This window comes from Diabrotica undecimpunctata, chromosome 4, assembly GCF_040954645.1.
Source record: "Diabrotica undecimpunctata isolate CICGRU chromosome 4, icDiaUnde3, whole genome shotgun sequence".
NCBI classification, from domain to species: domain Eukaryota; kingdom Metazoa; phylum Arthropoda; class Insecta; order Coleoptera; family Chrysomelidae; genus Diabrotica; species Diabrotica undecimpunctata.
Genome location: NC_092806.1, coordinates 28462473 through 28489763, shown reverse-complemented (window position 1 = coordinate 28489763; position 27291 = coordinate 28462473). Strand labels below are relative to the sequence as shown.

Here is a 27291-nt window from a genome sequence, read left to right as displayed (position 1 = left end):
TTGAAATTTATTTAATAAACTGACATCTTTTATTGTAGCAATCTTATTGGTTAGAATGAAGTCAATTTCGTTCTTAGTGATACCATTTGAAGCGATCCAAGTCTATTTTCTGTTCGATTTTTTCTTAAAGAATGTATTTGCAATTGGCATATTTTGGTAGTGCGCAAACTAAACCAGGCTTTCTCCCCTTTCATTTCTCTCACCTACTCCATACTTTTCCATGACTTTTTGCTTGCCGTTTCTCTTTCCCACTTTCGTATTAAAGTCACCAATTAAGTAAATACTTGAAGTGACTTTTATTGTTATTTAATGCTTTAGTTATGTTACTGAAGAGTTCCTCTATTTCTTCGTTAGTGTGAGTAATCGTTGGAGCGTATATTTGTATAAATTGTATATTGCATCTCTTTGATGGTTGTAAGGTTAAGCTAGCTAGTCTATCCGAGGTACTAGTTATTTTTTCTACACTTCATTTTCATTTATTGTTAATTAGAAATCTAAAACTGCCTGTTCTGTCCGTTGATGTTCGTGGATGGGTGTTTCGTGCCGGTAATTCCAATACCTCTTTGTCTTTCCGTCTTTCTTCGCTGATTCTTATGACGTTCCATTTTATATTTTCGATAGCGAGCTGCGGTTATTTGTCGCTATATAAAGAGTTGCTGTTTTTTTGGGTAACGGTTTAGACTTCGCATATTCTTAGCACCATGTGGAAAAAAACAAACGAAAGACACGTATACATTTAGATAGCAGACTGCCGTTAGCTACTTTCCTTCTGCTCTGCAAAACTTTCATGGCATAAAGACTATATATTTTTAATCATCCATCTATGTTTTATGAAGATTTACCCTGGTACTATGTCCTTGGGACTTTCATGCTCAAATTTTTATCAAAATGTTAAAAATAAAAAAAAATAAGTGTTTATAAAATTTATTGTAATAAAACATACATATTTACAAATCATCATTGACTACAATAATCAGTTCTTTGTGTCTATACAGTATGTACAAATGGTTACAAATAGGTAATAAATAAATAAATAGTTTGATGTAAGTAAAACAGTGATTTACGTTAAATAAAATGAATAAATAAGTAAACATTTTTTCAGTCTTCATATTTGAACGTTTTAACGCAAATGTTTTAATAAAAATAAAACAACAGTAATGTATAAGAAGGATAACTACAGAAAATGGGTTATTATAAAAATAAAGACATTTTTCCAAAGCACTTTTCTAGTAGTTGAAACAAATAAACTTCTCGATTGTTATTATCGTAATGTCAAAATATTGCTATAGTGCATTGAAAAAATACTCCAAATATAGGTGATAAGAGACACCAAACGTCAACGGTAGTAACACAAACTGCGCCGTCCAAAATTTATCTGACCTTTGTTCATAACTTCGCACCAAAAAGTTCCAGCGCCGTTGTATTCAACAGACAGAAAGTGTTGAGTTCATAATAATAGCACGTTTTTCATTACGAAAACGTTCCAGCACATTCATGACACCTTGTGCAACAATTTTTGGTAAAACCGAAATAATAGACTACGACTTATTCGCGTTTCCGAAACAGAAAATACATTTAAAAAGGTATTTTAAGAAAAAAAGGTATAGCTTAAAGAAACATGCTACGATGAAACTGAGTACCTACTATAATGGTGGAGTGTTATTCAATTGATTGTGAATTACAGACAAGGATTCCCCGAGCTGAATGACGGAAAAGAAAGCATTTCGGAGTATCGTCGAAGTCGGATACTTTCGGTACAGACTATTTATTATTTCTGAACTCCTGCATTCAATTTCCTTGCCTAACATAAGTCAAAAACATTGAAGTACTGGTTGGATACAAAATTATTTACTTTTTATCTATAAAATTTGCTTAAAGCACTTGTATAAAGTTGTGTTAATTTATTTGCACCAAAAAAATATAATTCCTTTTAGGTAACGTAATTAACATTTTTAGAATGATTAGCAGTCTTAAACTGGACAATCTATTAAAAAAATAGAAATCAAAATTTAACAACATATAATAATTGTCATTTATTTTTTTCCGGCTAAAAGAGCCTGGATTTCGTTAAGACTCTTTCCCGCAGTCTCAGGTAAAAATTTAAAAGTAAAAATAGCCGACAAAAGACAACAAATTGTAAAGAAACCAAAAGATCCAGATTTTCCTATAACTTCTGCAACTGCACCAAAGTAGTTAGTTAGCAAGAACCCAAGAATCCAGCAAAATGAAGCCGTAGCTGTAGAAGCTACAGATTTCACATTTCCTGGGAACAGTTCTCCCATAACTGCCCATGGTAGAGGTCCGAAACCAAGACAATATGTAATAATAAAGACTACAAGACTTAAAATTGGCACCCACCCGATGTTAGAGACATCTTTGTGCTGGTTATCTTTAAGATAAAAGAAGTATGTTAATACACCCTGAGATATGAACATGCCTATTCCAGAAAACATTAATAGGAACCTCTTACCCCACTTCTCTACAAGAAGAGGAGTAGCACCGCTTGCCAGAACTTGAACAATTCCTATAATAATTGTACATATTTCTGGAGGTATAGACACGCCTGCATCTGTGAAAATGTTTTGACTGTAAAACAACACAACATTAATTCCAGAAAGCTGTTGCCAACTTACTAACGCGAGAGCTAAAAACAACGCCATTTTTAATGGTTTCGAACTAAATATTGTCTTGAAAGTTCCTGTAAAACTGCCTTTACTTTTAAGGTCTTCCTCCACTTGAAGTTTGATCACTTCTAATTCTTTTTGGGCTAAAGATTTATTTCCACCTCTTAATTTAATAAGAGCTTCTAAAGCAGTTTCGGAATTGTCACTCTGTATGAGGTAGTAGGGACTATCAGGTATAAACAACAAAAATATAACTATAAATATCACTGGGGGGAATAATAATATAATATTAAATGTTTTTATTGGCAAATAAGGTCCAAGTCCATAAGAAAACAGTAATCCAATTACTATAAACAGCTGCATAAATGATCCTAAAGAGCCTCTGACCTCATCATCAGATATTTCCCCAATATACATTGGCAAGACAGTAAAAATCATACCCACTCCCAAACCACACAAAAATCGAGACACATAAAAATAAAAAACTGTACTAGCCATAATATTCAATAAAAAGGCTAGTATAAAAGGTAGTGTGGCCACAAGCAACGATTTTTTTCTTCCAATCATGTCTGCCATAATTCCTCCTCCAATCGGTCCAATAGCTGCTGCTAACGGTAAGAATGAGCCGACCCAACCTTCTTGGGAAGGACTTAAAACTTCCGCCAGTGGAGTTGTTGTTAAATTGTTTAGTTTTGGAATTTCTGGAGAAGTCCATCCAAAAGCTGTGCCGCAAACAAATGATGCTATGTTAGCTAAAAAAAAAACGATAGATTAGAATTTTGGTTTTACAAAACTGGTTTAGTATAAATGGTTACATATTTTGCATACTTGAGAATTTTTGTTTCAGAGCAATCCCTTCAGACTGTGGGTTGATAGTTCTAAAATGTTTGTGTGCTGTAAGTGTGTAACAGACTCCTGCAAGAGCATTTATTATAGCAGTTCTGCTTATAAAATACAATAAAGGCTAAATCGTGTCATATACAAGCGGTGATTTTTACCAATATTCTACCAACCAGGCAGAAATTTATTTTGTTTGTTTATGAGTTGATGACTAACAAAGAGAAATTTTCTTTTCAAAGATTTTTTTAGTGTATTTTTTTTTACAAAATTGCAAAGTGAAAACCTGATAGGGACATTTTATCTTTACAATTTCATTAGAGTCCGCAAGACTGTCAAGAGGTGAGCCCACATAAATGTTTGCTAGATCTACAATTAAAGCGAACCCCTCTATATTTAAACTGTTCTTGTTTTCTAGTTCACTGCTGGCTATCTGAGTTTGTGTTTGTTTTTTTTTTGCAAACCTTGAGGAAATTATATAATTTAGCTTATTATCTACTTTATTTTAAACACATTTAACATACATTTCGCATTATATTAGTTTCTCTATTGTCATTATTTCTTTATTTGCGAATACAGGGAACTGTATTATGTTCTTGGAGCTGTTTTGTCCACTGCGTTTAATCTGCCTTCTGACTGTTAAGTAGTCTCAGTTATATTTGTCGAATATACACTCGCGATCATAAACTCCGGGTCAACTTTAAAATTTCAAGTTTCTTGAATATTTTTGCATCTGGTGCAGTAATAACCTTTTTTTTAAGCTAATGTATTTTTTATTTGTCATCAATGTTTGTTTTGAAAGAAAAAAAAACGGTTTTTTTATTGTTTTTATTGAAAAAGCAGAAAACAAACCAAATTGTTAAAACAGGCATACGAAAGAAAAAATGAAAAATACAGAACTTGGTAAAACATCAGTGGAATTTCAATGACTAATATCGTGTATTGCCTCCCCTTGCTCTAATAACCTCTTGCAGACGACGGGGCATATTCTCAATTTTTCTCCAGATTACATGTTGTGGTATGTTATTCCACTCTCTCACTAAGAGATCCTTAAGCTCCTGTGAGTTGTTAGGAGGAGGTGTATGGGTTTGAATACGTTTTTTCAAATCGTCCCAGAGATGTTTGATGGGATTCAGGTCCGGAGACCTAGCTGGCCAGGGTAACCTCGTAATTCTAACCTCGTCCAAGTATTGCATACTGATCCTGGCAACGTGCGGTCGCGCGTTGTCCTGCATAAAAACGGCGTCTTCTCCTAGCCCTGCCATGGTGGGCATAACATGTTCTTCCAGAATTTCCGTAATGTACCTTCGTGCAGTTAAGGACCCATTTTCGATGAAGGGTAATTCTGTGCGGAAGTCGGAAGATACACCTCCCCAAGCTATGACCGAGCCTCCACCAAACGGCATTATTCGAGCAATGCAAGCTTGTGAAAATCGTTCACCGGTTTTCCTCCAAACTCTTACACGTCCATTGGCTAAGTGGCGGTCCTGTAGCCATTACCCGAGAAGATAGTCCAGAAGAACGAAGTCTTCTCCTGACTGTTGCAACGCTAACATTGCAATTTCGTACTTCCTGTAGGCAATTTCGATGCATAACCGCAGTTGAGGTCCGGTTTCGTAAAGCCTGAAACACAAGAAAACGGTCATCTCGTGCCGTGGTCGTTCTTCTTCGGCCAGAGCCAGGTCGTCTGGTTAGCAAACTCGTCTTCCGAAAGCGTTGAAGTACTTGTTGAACCGTAGAAAGACTTACGCCAACAGTTCTTGCGACTTGCCGTTGAGTGTGACCGTCTTCCACAAACGCAACAATGCGTGCGGTTTCAACAACAGTCAAGGCATTTTTGGCAAAAAAATAAACAATAATAGACACTAATAAAGGCACTAATAAACACTAATGGCGGCAATAATAAACGTTTGTTTGTTGCGTTTGAACAGAAAGTCGAAGCACAAATGAGACATTTAAAACAAGCGGCAGTTACAGGTACCGTTCATTTTGGGAAGTGTACAGTTTTCCGCGCAATCGGCATTATTGGAATTCTTTGTTACAAAGGAAACCGCTAAGCTGACAACAATTATCAGAAACATGCATTAGTTTGTATTTGTGTTATTATTATTTACGATAAAGCTCGTTAAAAATGAAATTTTCAAGGTGGCCCGGATTTTATGATCGCGAGTGTATTTAACTGAATTATTATAGGAAACCATTACTCTGTATATCTTGCTTTATAGAAAATAGCTTTACTGAAATTTATTCTTTTCTCTCCCACAAATTTTGTCATAGAGTTGTACTGCTCTACAAGTTTGCTGTAAACATCATACTACAAGCTACATGCACGATTTTCAATACTGCTTGTTAGAGTTAAAATTCAGTTTAAAAAATAGTTCAAAAGATTCGTATAAGATATTTTCTTTGTTTTATCGTCTACAAATATAACTTGCAGAACTATCGTGATTACCAACCATACTGGTACGGAAATAAGGGGAAATATGAATTTGCCTTGGGCGGCAAAATTTGACAAGTTTAAAAAGAAAGGTAATTTAGAATTTTCAAGATAAAATTACCACAATCAATACTGTTTAACTTTATTTGATTTTGTTTCACAATATATCAGCTTTATTACACTGCCACTATATACAAAATTATTATCTTTATTATGAGACCCAAGAATGAATAACGCATGCCATGATTTAATATTATTAAGTCATGGCATGTGTTGTGGATGTCCCTTTATTCTAACATTAGATGAGAACCACACTTCCAAGTGCTTGATTATAAAACACTGATTAATTAATCTTCTTCGAAGCAAGTCTGAAGTCATAGTAGATTGTGAGTTTAAGTATTTTTATTTTATTCAAGCACAGTTTAATTTTAATCGAGTTGTGGATGTCCCTTTACTCTTTTGATTTTTGTTTTGTTTTAAAGGTGTCAGTGAAGTCAAACGAAAAGCCAAGCAACGTGATGGACTTAGCGAGAAAATTACTACCTACTTCTAGTCTAAATAAGGATAAATTGGCATTTCGTCTAGAAATTTTAACTATGTCATGTGAGTTGCCTATTTGGTATTAGTTTTTAATTTTAATATTTTAGATAAAACTGAAGCTGAAGAGGACGGCTCGTAACGGAGTGGAACTTTGCAAGAAACTGAGCCCTACTGGTGAAGTAAATGTCCTCCCTTTGATTTTAGGGATCCTGGTTCATAGCCACAAAGCTTTTTAGATTCAGAAAGATATTACAAAAAAAAATGAGATTTAAAAATCTGATTAAGTCAAATTTAAGTAATAGCGGCAAAGTAGGACGTAACGTAACCAAAGATTTATTTTATAAAGTTCTCAAAAATAGAGAAAAGTAAAGAGATCATACGCATACCTTGGGTGGATAGAGTTCGAAACGATGACGTCCTTAAGAGAGCCGGCGTGGAAAGAGAACTCTTTGAATTAATTAAAAAACGCAAGATTGGTTACCTTGGGCACATATTGAGAGGAGCAAAATATGAAATACCACAGTTAATCCTACAAGGGAAGATCGAAGGTAGGAGAGGAGCCGGCCGCAAACAATTATCCTGGTTAAGGAATATTAAAGAATGGACAGGAATACACAATACAGGCGAGCTGTGTCACGCCGCCAAGAACAGAATTCTAGTAATGAGATAGTCGCCTACGCACTTTGGTGTATGGCATGTTAAGAAGAAGAAGAAAGAGATCATGGCTAGGCTATTCGCTACGCGCACGATGGCAGAGGCATCTTGTGGTCAGTTTGCAAGTTGAATTGCAGTACAGTCTGTAGAGAATTTAAATGGAAAACTATTTTAAGTTGCGTTTAATTAAAATATTAAAATATTTTAATAGTGGTTTCTATTATGAAAAAAATACTGAAAAAAATACTCTTTTATCTGCTATTTTAGAATCAAGAAGTAAGTACATAAGTACATAACACCTACTGATATTATTTAATCTCCTATAAACATTCAAATTTAAGATTCTATTACGAAGTCTACTTAATTTAAAAAAAAATGTTTATATCGTAAAAAGTGCTACACACAGTATCAAGTGTAAATGTACTAATGGGCGGAGTATTTGTGATTATTTATTTGTTTATTTGCCAACGTTAATTGGTAGTTTTAACTATATTGTTTTGTGAAATGAAGATTTTATTAAACATGTTAAAAATAATTTAAATATCTAAAAGTATAACCTATAACAATTAAGTGATTTTGTAAAAGTCAATTGTATTAATAAAGTTATCAAAAATATACTCTTTTGAAATATTTTATTCTTTTTTTTTTGTTTTGCAAATAAACCGTAAACATTTCTACACGTATTTGGGCAAAATGGAATGCAACAAACACTGACCCATATTTTGACAGAATAATGTTTTAGTAAATTACAGTAATTATATAACAGTAGGTCACATGGGTTCGTATCCATAGTGTTAAAATATCAACATACGTTGTTTCTAATTTAGTTTTCTCTAGTAATGACTCCTTAAAATTTCGCTTACAGAACCATTCACTATCGAATGATATATGGGTCTGGCTATTAAATAAGGAGACTGCCTATGAAAAAAAATTTTATTTTAAAAATTATTCTACAATCGAATGCTCTCCTTCAATATATTCCCCTTCCCTCGCCACACACCGTTCCATTCGTTTTTTCCATTGGTCAAAGCAATGCTGGAAGTCTTCTTTTGTTAGAGCTTTTAGGAGCTCCGCCGTTTTTCGCTTCACCTCTTCCATCGACTCGAACCGGATTCCTTTTAAGACAGACTTGATGTTCGGAAACAGGAAAAAGTCACAGGGTGCTAAATCAGGCGAGTACGGCGGGTGTTCGAGCACTGGAATGTCTCTAGCGGTTAAATAACGCTTCACAGCGTTATTTAACCGGAACTCTGGAACCAATTCAGTCATCACGATGCCGTTTATGTCGAAAAAAACGATTGGCATGGTTTTAAATTTTGATTTCGACATCCTTGTTTTTTTCATTCCTGGCGATGTAGGACTTTTCCAGTGCATGGATTGTCGCTTAGTTTTAACATCGTATTTGAATATCCAGGTTTCATTGCAAGTGATGATGTTTTCCATTAATTCAGGCTCTTCATGTAACCTCTCAAGAAAATCTGAGCAGATCTGTTGACGGACGAGCTTTTGGTCAGGGGTCAAATTTGTTGATACCAACTTCGCACAGACTTTCTTCATGTTCAATTCGTCATCTAAAATTTTTCTGACAGTTTCTTTATTGGCGTTTACAGTCTTAGCAATCATCTGAATGCTCATACAATGATCTCCACGCACAATTTCATTTATTTTGGTCACTGTTTGCGGAGTTGAAGCAGAGATAGATCGACCTGGACGTTGGTCATCTTCAGCGCTCTCTCGGCCTTCAGAAAACCGTTTATACCATTCAAAAACACGCGCACGAGATAGACAATTCTCACCATAAGCCTCTTTCGACAAATTATAGCATTCAGTGGGAGTTTTTTTTTAATTTAACGAGAAATTTCACATTAATCCGTTGCTCATGTTTTTCGTCACACATTGTTATCGGCACTAGAAAAAAACACGTTCTTTTCTAACCTCTACAGAAAAAATACTACTACAGCGACAAAAACGTGTTCTCGTACTGAAAGAGTAGACACTTCCAGCTATCCAATGCTACATTGGTTTCCTACTCTTCCCCTCTAGGACGCCTTCTGCGCGCGCAGTATCGTTATTTAATAGCCAGACCTCGTAGACTTTTGGAACAATAAACAATACACAATGACTACCGTTTCGCTGAAAGTGAATATGCGTAGTTGATTATGGTGTCTACATATCGCGATAATTATAATAAAAAGACAGACCCTCTTTGTAAAAAGTTTCTTATTAGAAAGAATTATACATTGAATCATTCACTCTCCGACCGCCGCTCAGAATACAAACAAAATTAAACACATTTAAACAAATTTCACATTTTAAAAGATAAATTGTCTCTATTTTCTGTGCACTTTAGTAATATAAAATTGCGTTTTACATCTGGTGTTTATTAATCCCAATGTTTATTATTCCCAATCGAAGAAAAAACATGTCAACCCATCTTGTTGTGAGATTAGAACAAGGATCAGCACACATAACGAATAGTGAAGGGAATTAAACTCGAAGGTTCCTGACATGAAGACCTCTTATAAAGAAAATATCGTCCACCCCACCCGCCAATCAAAATCCTACTATCAGAGATGTTCTCGCCAACCCCTTCGCCAGTCCCCGCGCCTATTCCAGCGCTTATCCCCACGCCAACCTCCACATCGACGGTATATATGAACCGTCCTCTGTTCCCAGTGTATCCCTGTGGAGATTTGTAGAAACGCACACGATCGCTTAAGCGACACGGTCACCGGTCTACATTCCTAGTATCCGAGACGAGACTCTGAGACGAGACGTGGGACCACTCTACTCTCATTCCAAGAGAACCTGGCGAGGTTGAACGAGCTGGGCCCGTACACACCTCTCTTGGCCTTGTGTCAAGCGTGGTGTGGGTGCCTTGGTACGTACCCGTCAGGAGATTCAAGAGTGGTAGAGGAGAGATCCTCGGCGGCGACCTGTCTACGTGCGAGGTGAAAATTCCTCTGCCTGCTTCGCCTATCCGCCCGTGGGTGGGATAACGGGTAGGTGCGGTAATCGCAACACAGGTACTACGGGGAAGGTGAAGCCCCACGAAACGTTTCTGGTATACGTGGCGTGGCACCTTCATTTTGGTGTCGGACTCGTAGGGGCAGTGGATTCGTTAACGGTCGTATAGCCGAAAGGTCAGGTAGACCAGGGTTCTGCCAGTTCTTTAATTGGAGGGCACAAACGCTTTGCAATGTTCCCAGTAGCAGTAATGCATTGATTAGTGATCAGTGTAGTAGTGTCTGGGGGCTCGGGAGACTGAGACCGTGGAAGCCCTGAAGAAGACATCAAAGAGAAAGTCGAAAGCTCGGCGCAATCGACGCGGTTTAACCCGGAAGACTATTGAGTTTAATCTTAGCTCTAGGTTTAATTGTACTAACCGCGGAAAGCTTTCCGAACAACACTCCAGTTATGGTGGGCTACTTATACAAATCTTTAAATTCCCTGTCTGTTCGTCTTACCCATGCAATGTCTTCTAATTTGCCTCCAAAGATCTTTTCCATACTTCAAGCACATCTTGTTTGTCAATGTCCATGCTGCACGAGCATATGTCACTTCTTGTTGGGTACCTATTTTATACATCCGAATTTTTGCATTCTTTGAAATATTATGCGTTTAAAAATTCGACTTATGGTATATGGACAACGATTTCCAGCCATTAATCGTGATTGGATCTTTTCTTTCTTGTTCGATTTAAAGGTGAAAAGCGTACCAAAGTATATAAATCTTTGTACTTTTTCAAAATTGTATGTTCCTCTGCGTTTTATTTCTACTTTAATATTCTGTTCCCTCAGCCTCAGACAGCTGTTCTCTATCCACTCCATGTATTTTGTCTTATTTTCATTGATATACAGACCCAGTCTTTTTTGCGGATTTATAAAACCTCCGTACTACTTCCTGCAACTCCCGTTTGCTTCTTGTTAATATTCCCACAAGATCTACAAACGCCGGACTCCGCATTCCTTCTCTATTGTTATTTACTTCTCGTATGACCGACTACATCACAGCTGATAGTGAATCTCCTTGTAGTAAACTTTCCTTGACTTCAAATTTCTCTGATGTTGCATTCTTTATTTTAACTCCGCGGCTAAAATATCGCTTATGGATATATCCTATATCAGAGATGTGGTGTGGTGGTGAGAGGGCGACCGAGAAAGGTGATGGCAAACTGATCTTTGTCGTCCCTGACATTGAACTGGTATATGAAGACAAGTGCTGTTAATTTGTGTGAAAAAAATATATTTATTTGGATTAAAATATAAATGGTTCTTATGATAAAATAAATAGTTAAGTTACTTCAAATTATGCAAAAATGGTATTATTTTGAGACTATTTAATTAACAATTATATTACTGACATAGCATTATTTCCATTTATCATCACAAAGCATGCCTAACACAGCTACTTGTCAAGTTAATCCAACAAGATAAAGTGAAAGAAAATTACTGCAGATAATTTATGAGGTACAAATCAGGTATCATTATATTGCCATGCAAAGATTATAGTATGTTATTGAAATAACATATCTACACCAAGTATCTATATGAAATAGGGCTCTTATACCCGGCCTTGACACTGGTTGTAAATGAACGACTCATATATTAGATTAACAGCTGGTTGTATAAAATATTTATAGAATATGAACAAATCTGAGCAGAGACACGAAATAAAATAGATTATAATAATGTAGTTCTCAACAAGCACATTATTACAGATTCAACGAAAATACTCAATTTGTAACTTAACCATTAAAAGGTCTTAACAACTTAAAATTAAAAAAATTAACCAAAAATGAAATTAATCAAAAAAGGTCCAGTAGAATTACATACAAATTAAACTTATAATACGCAATGTTCATTATATGACAGCTAACGGAAGAATATTAAAATAAAGAAAGACACTGTCATATGATATTCATTGCTCTATAAATTTTGTTATAATTATATAAACACCTTTTGATAGTATAAATATGTCTAAAAAAATTATGGAACAAAATAAAATCCATTTATTTGTTTGGAAAAGTTCTTTAGTGCTTACATACCTATATATTTTATTTTTATGATTCTTAATATTTTTTAACATAATAAATATGACCGATATTTTTATTTTTATATTTATATAATCGATAATGTATTTTTTATTAATAGGTTTAAATTTTTCACGTCAAATTGGCAACCTCTACATATATTATAGGAGCAAGCAAAGATTTTGATAACTATTTAAAATCATTAACTCGACAAGTACTTTTAATTTATTCCTGCGAAAAATATACGCGTCGAGATTTTGACCAGTTCCCACGTGCTCTTGTCGCCAGAGCGGCCACTCAGAGGAAAGATTGTCACTCTGGCCGGCCAATAACAAACGGAAGATCGCTGCGGAATTGCAAACAAGAATGCATAAAAACGCAGCGCATCTGAACATCTCTTCGAAGACGAGTCCTAACGCCTTTTAGTGTGGTAACACGAAGCCAACAAGCGGTATAGGAACTGGTGTTGTTAACTGTTGGTCCGTCTTTCATCGAGGTGAAGAAAAGTACGACAACAAACTTATAATCACTTCACGAAAGCCAGCTAACAGCTCGGAGAGAACGCTCGCTATCCGGTATTGATATTCAAAATAAGAAAAAAGACAGGTTGTTTTACAGCTATTTCAGATCTGACACAGCGTTCCACTAGACCATCGACGGTTGGGAGTAAATAAAAGCCCCAGGTGGACGTAGAATTACTCAATCGGTGACCGGGATGAAGTAGCACTTCTTTGCTAAAACCTCTGGACGAAAATAATAAAAGTCCCTATTGGACTTAAGATTATTTCACGGGAGGTAGCAGGACGGAGTGAAGGGCCAGCGAATAGTCAACACTCTGCCGGTGTTCCTATACACCTCGTGTAGTGAGTACTTAACCACACGTTGAAGCGTGAAGGGCCGGCATCTCTGTGAGATCCAAGGCATCCACCGTGCTTAGAATACTAGATAAATTATATATGCAAGACAAATATATTTTTCACGTAAGAAAACTCGAACTGCTTAAAGTATTCTGCATTACCGGTGGCCCCTTGTTGACCACAGAGCCTCCGGTGAGCTTCTCACCGAGTGTGGAACCAAGTACTTATAAATTCCACGAGTAAGAGGATGGAGGCGAAAAACCTTCGCTCCGTCTCTAGAGCAGCGGCCGGGATGCATCAAGAATCTCCGAATACCTCGGAGGATGCTCCGACCGTACGACACTCTTTCGACTTAAATTTCTACCCCTAACGCGGAAGAGATGGTAAAGAGCCGTTCACCTAAAAAAGATATCCATCGCATATCAAAATCTTCCTAGATTTTATAAAGAAAAACAAGAAAAATACAACGGGACATAACAGGACTAAATATATTTTTAAAAACTAAACAAGTGGACCTCCTCAACTTATTCGTTTCAATATACTATCATCCACATAATGGAACTAAATAAATTTTATTAAAAATGGAAAATCTTTTCTTGTTGATTCTGTGTTATGCAGCTGTATTATGTCAAAACTCCATCAGAAGCCAGATAATGATTGGAGAACATGTAATAGATTAACTTATGAATTTCATACAGCTAGAAGTAGAGACAGGGTCTAATAAACACCTTGCAGAAGACTTGAGTCAAAAAAGAACGTTGCATTGAAAATAGCCGTTTTAAAAAATGTAAACGAAATTTTACCATAAATAATTTTTTAATTAATGGTCAAATTTTTTAATAACTTTTTAGACAACTACCTCAGTTTGCCTACTTGCAAACAATCTCAGTGCGGCCTTTCTTAAACATGCAAAACAAAGTTGAGCGGTCGCGTCACAAGGCAAGGATGTTTCTAAAAACCGAAAGGAATGAATTTAGCACAGTTACAGTTTAGTTTGACAGTTTGCAGCTTAGAGTTACAATTACAGTTCTAGAGTTGAGTAGAGTCGATAGCTGAGATGTCGAAATGTAGACCTCGTTACAACGTCAACTAAGTACTACTTAAAATATTAAAGATTAGTAAGTAATGAGTGCAAGTATTTGTGTTCCTAAATAAAGATGGAAGTACCGATACCAGTATTATTTATTAATTATATCATATGACGATATCATTATGTTATATGGCGACCCTGCCAGAAAACACACCAGTTTACACAGAGAATTATAAGACACCACATGCTCAAACAGAAGAACTAAACAGACAAGTATAACAGTTGAGAACAGGAAATTGTCGAGCTATCGACATCAGAATACAACAGCCCGGTGTTATTAGTGCCGAAAAATGATATAGACGGAAATAAAGCATGGAAATTATGTATAGATTTCAGACAACTGAACAAGAAACTAGTCACAGATAAATTTCCGTTACGAAGAATAGACTCAATATTAGACCAACCTGGGAGAGCAAAATGGTTTTCAGAAATAGGGTTAATGTCAGGATTCCACCAGATACCATTAGAACAATCATCAAGAAAACATACATCCTTTAGCATGGAAAAAAAGCAATTCAATTCACCAGGTTACTTTTTGAATTAAAAATAAGCCCAAATAGCTCTTCAAGAATGATGTAAATAGCATTCTCAGGCTTAACACCGAACAAAGCATTTTTGTACTTAGTGGTGATAGGAATATCAGAAAAACATCACTTAGATAACTTAAAAAAGACATTTGAGATATGTCGGAAATTTAACTTGAAGCTAAAACCAGCAAAATGTCAATTTTTCAGAATAGTGGTTACATATGTGGGACATGAACTTTCTTAGAAAGGAGTATCATGTGATAAAGCAAAATACTCAACAATAGAGAAATACCCGACACCTAAGACAGCGGACTAAGCTAAATGGTTCGTAACATTTTATAATGATTACAGACGTTTTATTTCAAATTTTGTAGAAATGCACACCTTTAAATAGATTGTCGAAAACAGGAGTAGAATTCTTTTGGTCGCAAAATTGTGAAGAATCATTTAAAAAAACTTATATTTATAATCTTTGACCAAACCACCAATTCTCAAATACCCAGACTTCAGTAAACAATTTATTTTAACAACAGACGCATAGAATGCGAGCTGTTAAGCAATTTTAAGTCAGAACTACGACGGAACAGATTTACCAATAGCCTACTCATCGCGCAGCTTCAACAAAGGAGAACTTAACAAACCTATAATAATTAAGGAATTACTCGCAATTTATTGGGGAATCAATCATTTTAAATGTTGTTTATATGGAGCATCAACATTTTCGGTAAAACGGATCATAAACGACTAACGCACATATTTCTTAATGACAGAGCCTACCTCGAAACTCACGATTATCAGACTATACTTAAAAGAATACCACTTCGAGATATATAACAGGGAAAAATAACTACTCAGACAGTAATCTTCTTGGAATATTAAAAATTAGTATGTAATAAGAGTGATAGGTAGGTGAATACATCAATAATATCTGCTACGCCGATGACACTGTGTTACTAGCAACCAGCCTAAATGATCTCCAAGCCTTACTAAACCGAGTCAGAACTGTGAGCGTAACATACGGACTAGACCTTAATATTAAGAAAACTAAATTCATGGTTATCAGCCGTGCAAATTTAGATCTCGGGGCACTAATGGCAGGTAGCGAAGAGATCCAGAGAGTCGACAGATTCACTTACCTCGCAACTACCCTCAACTCACAATGGCACGGTATACATTTGTCAAGTTGAGATCCTTGCTGTGCTGCAGTGATCTTAGTTTGGAGACTAAGATGCGGATAGTGAGGTGCTACATTCTGCCAGTGTTACTATATGGAGTTGAAGCCTGGACACTGACGCAAGCCACAGAAAAGCGGATTGAAGCCTTCGAGATGTGAATCTACAGGAGGATACTAAAAATACCGTATGTGGACCATGTCACCCACATTAGGTTCTACAGCCCATGAGCAAAGAAAAAGAAGTGCTTAATTTAGTGATACAACGTAAGCTTGAGTATCTCGGACACGTGATGTGGAACGAAGAAAAATATCGAATTCTTCAACTTGTTATGCAGGGTAAAGTATTTGGCAGGAGAGAACCGGGACGCCGTCTTATCTCGTGATTAAAAAACCTCCGACAATGGTTTGGGATGACCTCCGCGGAATTGTTTCGCAGAGCAGTTAACAAAATCATGATAAACTTGATGATCGCCAACATCCGGACCGGATAAGGCACTGAAGAAGAAGAAGAAATGTAATAAGTGCAAATATTGGGATCTTCCATCTCTGTTCCTAAACAGAGATGGAAGTAGTTATACGAGTAATATTTATTATGCATATTATATGACGATATCATTATATTATAATATATTTAGTTTTCTGGAATTTAATCAGAAGTCCGATGTTTTCTGCGGCGTTTTTAATACGTGTAAAATCTTTAACTGCTTTATTTCGGATTCTTCCAATGATCACGATATCATCAACATATGCCATTATTTGTATACTACAGCTACAGGTATATATCGTACCAGTTAAGTTTATTCACGAATCTCTCATATCCTTTTCTAACGCTAGGTTGAACAGCGTCCATGATAGCGTATCTTCCTGGCGCAGTCCTCTGTTGGTTGTAAATGGTTTTGAAAGATCCCCTTTTACTCGCACTTTACATTAAACTTTCCTCGTTGTCATTTTAATTAATTCTACCAATCCTTTCGGTATCCCAAATTCGATGATAGCAGAATATAGTTGGAGTCTGCCAACAGTACCGTACGCTCTATCAATGGTTTTGATCACATGATGGTTTTAATTTGAAACTGAGATGATAAAAACAAAATTACATATGATATACATTTTTCCTCGTATGATATCTACAAATCCGTATAATGTGTACAAGAAAATTATCAAAATTCGGTGAAAATAAAAAGCAGAAAGAAGATCTTTTGTTCATAATATCAAGAAAAATAATATTAATTGTACTATTAGAGAAATCTTCCTTAGGGACAGAATAGTGAACAAATACAAGAAAAACAAATGTTCAGAAGGCGGTAAGACGCAAAAATAGCACAACGAAGCGTTAAGAAAGAGAAGGACACCATAGGGTGGTGAAAAAACTGACATCTTAGGGTGACGGTGTAAAGAAGTTTATAACAAATTAAGAGAAGAAGACAGAAGAAAGATTGGTTGTGAAATATTAAAAAATAAATACAAAATTAGACAACTATTACATTTGTAGACACTCAATAACTTTGATCTGCATGTTAAGATTCTAGTAACCAATTCTTAATAAACCTTACACTTTTTTTATGGAACAGCTGAAATTTCCTGAGCTGAATTGAGTTTTATTTGACCCTGTGTGTAATCAAATATTCGTTAACCAAAATAAGTAACCGTAATTTTTATACACAATTTTCACTGTATGTTAGGCAACCAAATATGCGCTTACTAGTGCTACTGATAACAAATTCTTTTATGTATGCGGACTAGAAATTTACCTGCACTTGCTGCTATGTAAAGGAAATTTCTACTTGTGGGCCCAGGAATGGTGGTAGTCACATATACACTATCTCGTTCGGAGGCATATGATGCTTCAACTACGCCTTCTTCGTGCACTGGTACTTTTTTGTAACCACGATCCTCCTTGTTTTCCATTTTTCTAAAAGCAAAACATCAAATTATTTAATAAAGTTCAAATGTTTTTATAAGCAACATAAACAAAAACTGTTACCTATATAGGTGTGAAAAAGACTCCAGAAAGAAAAATTAATCAAAAATATCAGGAATTATTTCAATCTGTTCAAATTTGAAAACATTTTTTTAGAATACGCATAAAAAAAATCATTACTTGTTATTCAGCCCAAAGTAACTGTTCGTGAGAGATTCGGTTGAAAGAAATAAATCAATATTGTTGGGGTAAAGTAGTTATGAATTTTTTATTAGTAGCTAAGGTTAGTTAATGAGATAATTATGTAGTTATTTTTACAGAATATACTGGTGTTCCAAAAAAAAATTAATATTTACTTTTTAATATTCATAAATCCTCATAAAAGGATTTTTACAAAAAAAACGTATGCTACTAAATGAAAATAATAAAACTGGACCTAGTTATTGATTTCGTAGCTATAATACATACTTTCCAATAGAAGCAAGTCTTGTATATCTTTCAGATTTTATTTTTCGATCAGGTACTTCTTTAATTAGGTAATTTCATTGTAATAAAGAATGTCATCTTTTTTTAGGTGTTTATTATTCCACAATTTGTAGTGGTAATCTAGTTTTGCATTTGGTTTTTGCTAAAAATGCACTTAAAGATCTTCAAAGATGCTTACATATATACTTTATATTATGGAAACACTAAAATTAACAACCAAAGTGATAACAAATAAACTGAATGAAATTATAACACTAGCAGAAGAACAACAAGGTTTTAGATCCGGAAGATCATGCACCGACGCTATATTTATAATGAGGCAAGTGCAAGAGAAATCATTAGAATACAACAGAACGGCATATCTATATTTTGTGGACATTAAGAAGGCATTTGACCGGGACAAATTAAAGGACGTTATCCACTTATTGTACGCAAGAAAGATACCTCTAGGAATAATCAAAATCATCGAAAATATCTACCAAAACAACACAATAAAAGTAACAGTGGAAGAAGAACTAACCGACTATATTGAAGCTGGCAATGGGATAATACAGGGAGATTCACTGAATCCTTTATTGTTAAACCTGATTATGGATGAAATACTAAAAAAAGTAAGAACTAAAAAAGGATACCAAATGGGAGTAAAACAACTTAAAATGATCTGATATGCAGACGACGGAATACTACTCTCTCAAAGTGAAGACGATATACAACGTATGTTGCACCAATTTAATCAAATTTATTAAGATGTAAATTGGAGCGTCTCTCTTGGCAAGAGAGATGGTACAGGAACTCGTTGTGGCTACAGAAAGTGTAGGTTTAAATATAAATATCTCAAACACAAAAATCATGACCAATTTGGTACCCAACCAGAACATCAGTATTGGTGGAAAAGAAATAGAACTCGTAGATAGATATAAATACCTGGGACATGAAATTATGATTGGCAGGGATAACCAGACTCATGAACTGAAGAGAAGAATCGGCCTTGGGTGGGCAGCATTTGGAAAACTGAGAGAAACTTTTAAAAGTGAGCTGCCAGAGAGGACAAAAAGGATATTAGAAACAACAGGGATGAAAACACTTAAGAAAAACTGATGGCAACTGACACTATGCGACAGAGATAGAAGTACATATATACGACGTAGATACAAGGTGGAGAACATTGAGAACTGGTAAGAAATAGAAGAGTAAAATGGAACGATCATATAAGCCAAATGACAACAAATAGAGTAGTAAAGACGGCAATAGACGGTTCCCCAATAGGAAGACGATCAGTAGGAAGACCACGAAAACGATGGAACGACAACTTATTGGGGGCACATTGAAAAATAAACAGAGGCATGTCTACATAAAAAGAAGAAGAGAAAGAAGATTATGGAAATCCGAATCGATAATCGGAAGTAGTCGTTACTTGAGCCGAACGGTCATGGAACAGAGCCTTGATGTGCTTTGCTATAATGGACAAAAGATGAAGGACGGATCATGACTGACTGATGATTATAAATCATGATTATAAACCATTCTCTACTCATAAGGACAAAACGTCCTTAAGTTATAATTAATTAACAAAATCATCAATACAAATAGTCTTAAAGAATATACAAGAGCCTTCCATAAATACAGAATACCTGATTAGGAAACAAAGATGAATGGGCCAAATACTCAGGCAGGAGCCAAAGTATCTTATTTAAGTTCCAGACCTACATCCTCAAACACAGAAAACTTTTTGAATGTGGCTTACTGGCCAATGCCACCGTTATACAGTTTGTCAATTTGAAAAGTTACCACCCTAGATAATTTGGTCCCTATAAAAAGTCTAAAATATGCGAAAACACGTCAAACTTATTTGTGAGTGGGACATTTTGTAGAAGGTTTTCAACTAAATTATATCAACCCTCTAGCGGGGACGGACACAACCCCCAAAATCTTTAATAGAAAGGGGGTTGAGTGATACTTCAATGTAAAGGTCGTTTAAATACCTTTTCAAAAATACCACATACATTATATTTCTTTTCAGTGCTTTTGGAAAAATTAAGTAAAACTGTAAAGATATTCAAGTTTAAAATGTTTTGCAATAAAACATAAAAATTAATTGAAAAGTAACTTCATAAAGTAAAAGTAAATGTTAAAGAATAAAAGTAACTTACTGAAGTAAATGTTCAAAATGTTCGACATTATTTTGTAAACAGTGATAAGGCCTGCTCTCAAACTCCTCTCTCCAAAATTTCGAAAAACTTAAATTTTCCAAATATCAAGGTTGTGTTTTATAGATAATTGAATTTAGATATTCCCATAGTCAGAAAAGTAGAAGTGCTAGCTCGGGTCATTCAATTACTCCTCTTCGACCAATCGATCTGCCAGAGAATCTATCATTTAGCCACTGTCTAACTAGAAAAAAGTAATGTGGTGGAACTCCATCTTCTTGAAAGAGAATCAGATCTTCTTGCAAAATTATGTTATCAGCCGTATCAATTTGATTTTCCAAAGTAGTTGTTATTAACGGGTCTATTATTTGTTTAACCAAATTTAAGTAGAGCTCACCAGTTAGATTTACCTTAATAAATAAAGGTCCAATAAGAATATCCCCAAAAATACCAGTCCAAACTTTCAATTTCTCGGGATACTGTGTATGATCTTCCTTAAAAAGTTCATCAAAGGATTTTCATCACTTTAGTATCGACAATTTGCGCGTTAACATGTCCATTAAGAAAAACGTACACTCATCAGTAAAGCAAATATTGTGTAAAATATTTTGGTTTGCAATTGTTAAATCCGTCATTGTTTCGCAAAATCCAATCCTATTGTGGATTTTTTTTTTTTTGTTAGCAATCCCAGGTCGCATGTTCTGCGATACTTAATATCTTAACGGTTTTACTTGATTTTTTCAAAAGTACTGAAAAGAAAGATAATTTGTGTGGCATTTTTGAAAAGGTAGTTGAACCGCCTTTATATAAATAAAATTTATATTTATTTATAAATATTTATTAAGAAAATCCTGTAGTTGGCTGTATATAAATCACAAAAGTTTTATTTAAAAATCCTTTATGAAAGGTATATAATTAAAAAGACCCTTGCATGCTACATCACAGAACGTTTTCGGACTAACAAATCTATCATCAGTGCATTTACCAGGTGTACATGAGTCACGAGTCAACCCACTAAATATGTGGGTATAAACCCTTAAAATAGTACAAAATTTGTTATATCTTTGTTAATAAGTTGGTGAAAAATCTTTAACAGATACCCTGCATGGCAACGTGGGACTCCCAATTTGGAGGTTCCTGACCCCGAGACGATGAGCTCTAGATGGCAACTAGCTACAGTTGTCATCTAGAGCCCATACGAAATTAAAATATGAAGGAGAACACTAGCAAAAATGTACATCAAAAGCAAAAATACTCGTTTTGCTGGCATTTTAATTTTGGAGTGGAAAGATCGAATTATAGCTTTAGTTCTTCTTTCTGAATTCAAACTTAAGTAGTACAACTTCGTAAAAATCCCAAAAATACTTTAAAATATATCAAAATATGCATTATAACTGTGGGAAAATAACAAATGGAATTAGAAAGTTTAAATTAATTAGATGAGAAAGAAGATCAAAATTTGAATGATTTTAGCGATTTCCGAGACCAGCAAATAGACAGCTGTATTATTACACAGAATGAACGGGGTATTAGCATCAATAATAAAACTTCAAAAATATAGTTGGAGTTGCTAAGATATTTGAAGGACAACAGAACCAATTTGTCCATTTTATATGAATACCCAACCTTAAAAGTGTGTAGAGGAAGAACAAACGATACTAGAATCGAAAACACCAGAAATTACCAAAAATGAAGAACTTAATATAAATGTACAGGAAGTTCGGAAAATACTTGAAAACCTGAAGAACAGAAAAGCAGCAGGTAAAGACGAGATACCAAACGAATTACTGAAATATTGTGGAGCAGCAATGAGAGAACAATTAATAAAATTATAAAACACAATAAAATAGCAGAAGAATGAAGACTAGTTTTAAACTTACTAGCTAAACTACTGAGAAATCACTAGAGTGTAATAGACCAGAATTTCTGTGTCTAATTGACCTTAGGAAAGCACTTAGGAAAGAGTAAGAGTCAAAGATGTAATATCCATCTTCTGTATAATAGAAAAGTTAGCCTAAATATTATAAAAACTATCGAAAACATCCACCAAAAAAAAACATTGAAGTCAGAATAGATGGACAACTTACAGAACCTATAGAAATAGACAGCGGAATAAGATAAGGAGATTCATTGAGCCCCATGCTCTTCATTTTGATGATGGATGAAATCATCAAAAGCGTTAACATAGGAAGAGGATACAGAATGGGAAACAAAGAAATACAAATACTCTGTTACGCAGACGACGCAATATTGATAGCCCAAGAAGAAGATAGTCTGCAAAGACTGGTCCACAGATTTAACATAAGAGCAAAAGAATTTAATATGACAATCTCATCTCAGAAAACTAAAACAATAGTAGTCAGCAAAGAACCAACCAGATGTAAAATAGAAATTAATGGCATCAGTATTGAGCAAGTAATGGAAATAAAATACCTGGGAATTACACTGTCTAGCTATGGAGACCTGGACAAAGAAGTAAGAGATCAAGTACAAAAAGCAAATAGAGTGGCAGGATGCCTTAATAACACTATATAACGAAACGGACCCATTAACACTGAGATGAAGTCAAGAATTTATAAAGCTAGTGTAAGACCAATAATGACATATGCCTTAGTAACAAGACCCGACACAGCCATAACGCAAAGGCTACTGGAAATGGCAGAGATGAGAGTACTGAGAAGAATTACAGTAAATACGCTGAGAGTTCGAAAGAGAAGTGGAAACATTAAAAGAAAATGTAAAGTACAGTGTATAAATGAATGGACACGAAATTAAAAAAAAAAGTGAAAATAGTCGTACTTATTTAAAAAGTATCCGGATACATTTTGAGTATCCACATCCGGTATTTGTACACTTTTTTCAGTATCTGTCCCAACTCGGATATCCTATCAATTATACTGTGATTTTAATTATAATTTTCGTTAGTAATTAGTAGCAAGGATCTCATATAATAACAATTTTCTTTCCACAGAAATATCTAAATAATAGTAAGTATGTTCTTTTTAATAAATAAATGATTTATTTACTTTACTCTAATTAAGTTATCATAAAACAAAATCTGAAAAAAATAAATAAAATATTTGATATACTGTTCACGAGTTTATTTTTTCAGATCATTTAAGATATGCGTGATTTAAGTACTATTTATGTCTAAACCGAAAGAATGTAATCAATTTATTAAAATACAGAGTAGATGGAGCCACCGTATCTAAAAGTTTAAAAAGGTGATAAAAATATAAATAAAATTTTGATTTCTATTGTTCAAAACTAAGATAAAAATCAACAAAATTCACAACTCACATGAAAAAAACACTGTTTGAATTCACCATTACGCCTGGATTTATAATCAACATAAACACGTACACACAAAGAATTATAAATAATTCCCATTTTCTCTTCTACAAGTTTTACCGACAAATTTTCTCTTCAAAAATATCTTCATTTAACTTAACCATATCGCGCTCTCCCTAACGAAAGAGTAAAACTTCTTCTGGATATTGATTTGTGAATCACTACTAGTTTTATCCAGATCGGACTAACGTCATAGGATGTTGGCAACTACCCCCAAATTAGAATTTATGGTAAATTCCACTCTATAATCCCTAATAGGGGAAAGAATGCTAAATCGGGTGGCCTGCCAGAAGTATAATTAGATTGTCTGTATACAACGGGAATACCAACATTGTAATTATTATTGTTTCTTAAAGAAACGATGTGTTTTTAGATGAGAGATCGTTATTTATTTATAAAAAAAACAGTTAAATTTTTTACTCATAATTTCATTTGAGATGTTACGAAATTGTTTTCTTGTGGCATGTTTAAATTAAATATTGTATTTATACGGATTAAACAACAATTGATTGTAATATGGCGCTTTGTTTCAGCCAATTTGACAGGTAACTAGGTTGTCCTGGATCTTGTATGCAAATAACCATGTTTTGAACTGCAATTGCGATTTGAGGATGATGTACCATCGGATAGATCTCAAATTCTAAATTTTTTTGTGCTTATGTAGTTAACTGTATGGAACTGATGAGGTGTGTCTGACCTTCTATTAGTGCATTAATTTTGGTATATTCTTGTTGCTGACTTCTTCTTTTAGTATTGGTAACCAGAGTACATTGTTTTGATGGGTTTGCTACACATTTTTCTTATTAAATAAGATGAGAACTGCCTGTTTGATTGTTTTGTTTTTGTAGTCTGTTTCTTTCATAACTATTGATGCATCTTTGCTTTTGATGTATGCTCTCTGTTTTTTATTTATGTTTCATATTCGTTTATTCTGACACTTAGTAGTATTTCAGTTTTTCTCACGTAATATAACGAAAGTAAAACTAGGGAGGGATGATACATTGACAACAAAAACCAAACTGAACGTATTAGTTATAATGGAGATACTAACACTTTTCAGAGACAATATTTACTTTCAAGACATTTTATTTTTCCTTTGAGAATCAACTACTCTCGATATATGCATCAAATAAGATGTTTTGTCGCCACGGTGGCCAATCAGAGCAAATATTGTCATTGTCACTCTGGCCAGCCATTAACAAACGATTTTATTCACTGCATTGTTATTGGGCTTTCGACGGAAGATCGCTGCCAAGTTGCAAACAAAAAGTGTATAAAAAGACATCGCATCTTCCGATCGGGATCAAATCGGTCTACATCTTGACCTCAGCTAGACCTTGTTGGCCGAGTGCCTTGCGACTATTTCGACGTTTATTATTATTACCCAAGAGTGAACCGATTGTAAGAAAACTTCGCTTGAAGAAGAGTCCGAAACCTTTGTAGTTAATAAGTACGAAGCTGTGTCGGCTACGACTTATTCTACGAAAATGTATAGGAACTGGTGTTGTGAATTGTTGGTCCATCTTTCGTTGAGGTAAAGAAAAGTCCGATAAATCGATCCTCGAGATAGGGAAAGAGAGTGCTTAGACAGTCTTATAGCTATTTCGGATCGTGCCGAACTGGCACAGAGACACCGAATACCTCGGAGAATACTCCGACCGTACGACAATTTCCCACATTTAATATTTAGTAAGTAATTATTCTGGTTGACTCTTCTCGATACTTTGGTGTTTGTTTTGTGTGCTGTCAGAACACTTGATGCTCGCTATTACATTAAATAATATTTTTAAAATTCAATAAATTATTTTATTATTCATTTATTATTTATATTTTAAACATAGATCTGAATATAAATCGACTAATATAAGGGATAGAATACAACCCAGTCTAACTTCTCTTTGTATAGATATTTCGTCGGTTTTTACCTGTTTTAATTTTTACGTTAGTGGTTTAATTCCAGTACAAATGTTTAATGATGCGAAAAGGTTTTCCATCAATTACTATAATTTTTATTCATTATATAAATCTCCATTAATTTGGCAAGTTGGATTACATCGAATACTTTTTAAAAATTCACAAAGCATGAGCTATAGTACACTGGCCGCTAGGATCTAGCATATTCGACCAAGCAGTCTTGTAACACTAATATAGCGACGTATTGGATCATAAAATTCAACATTTGTAGTTATTATAAACAAGCATCGCAAAACCATCTTTTTTCAGTCTGATATATTTTTAATCTGATTATTAATGTTGTTGTTAATGATGTTAAATTGTAAGCAAAATTTTTGCGACTGTTAAAAGTTTGTTTGACTGTTTCTGTTTTTTTTAAGTGTTTTTCAAAAGAACGTTAATAATTCACGTAAAAATATCTTTACTCTGATGACGACACTTCTGGAATAGGACTTTCAACGCAAACAGTCTAAAGGTGTCTATCTTCTAGTGATGTTAGCGACCACATTGGCTCTAAATAAATCAGTTAATGTTGATGTTAAACCAGTCCATTTTCTAAGATTGACCAGCCAGGATATACGTCTGCGTCCAGGGCCTCTCTTAACCTCAATCTTGCTTGTAGAATAAACTATTGAAGTCGGTATTTATTAATACGCATAGTGTGACCGAAGTAGGCCAATTTTCTGTACGGTATTAATAATTTCTTTGTCTTTCTTAGCCTCCGGAAAAGAGTTCTGTTAGTTGTGTGGTGTAGATATGGTGTATATATCAGACCCTTAATATACGTCGGTAGCCTCTACCCATTTCAAATGTCTCCTGTGCCTCTAGCCGTTTTATAGCATCTTCTATGTATTCTTCAAAATAAGTTGCAAAGAAACTTCCTAAGATTGTTTAAAGTCCTTCTGGTTCTTTCATTGTGAGTTTATTTCACAACTATGATTTCAGATATCCTTAGTATAGCAGCCCAGATAGCATATTTTCTCCACTCTTAGTAAAGGTGTATCGTTTATGGTAATTTAGACGTTAATGTTGGTGTTCTTAGTAATGATTATTATTTTTTTCTTCTTACAATTTAGTCTTAGGCCGTATTTGTAACATATTTCTACAACATTATCTGCCAGAAAACGATATCGTCTGCATATTTAATATATAATGCAGATAATGCAATCGAGACACCATCGTCGATAAAACTAAGCCGAACATTTGTTTACTGTGTTAAAAATTTAAAGTTATCTCAGAACAAGCTGTGCGTCTCATGTAGATGTATTTCTTGAAAAGCGTGTTTATATATCTCGTATAATATTTTTGTTTCATATTTTTAATTTTAGTAGTAAGTAAATAACTTTATCATTATGGAAACTACAGTTTGTTGGTTTTGTTTTTTGACCCATTTTGAAGAAAGACATAGTGGGACTTGTGTCAGTCATCTGAGATTACCTACTGTTTATTTTAAAATAACCTTGATGCACTTTGTTAATTTTTAATATTTCGATAATATTGCTTCCATAAGTTATATTTTAACAACTCGTTAGGTGCGTGGTCTAGTCTTAATGATATTATATATTTTAATTTGTATTATATATATATATATATATATATATATATATATATATATATATATATATATATTCGGTTTCAAACATGTGGCGACGTTGTCCGAT

General features: G+C 34.5%; 1 protein-coding gene across 2 annotated transcripts in view; it reads right to left on the bottom strand.

Moving 5' to 3' along the window:
- Nucleotides 1-910: 910 nt before the first annotated feature.
- LOC140439374 (facilitated trehalose transporter Tret1-like) overlaps nucleotides 911-27291 on the bottom strand; it is a 44499-nt gene continuing 18118 nt past the window's right edge. For both annotated transcript variants that reach the window (XM_072529232.1, XM_072529231.1), the window contains exons 2-3: nucleotides 17524-17684; nucleotides 911-3376 (exon numbers count right to left, since the gene is read on the bottom strand). In XM_072529232.1, coding sequence (XP_072385333.1) covers nucleotides 2034-3376; nucleotides 17524-17680 — 1500 coding nt within the window. In that variant the 5' untranslated portion in view covers nucleotides 17681-17684 and the 3' untranslated portion in view covers nucleotides 911-2033. The remainder of the gene's footprint in view (nucleotides 3377-17523; nucleotides 17685-27291) is intronic.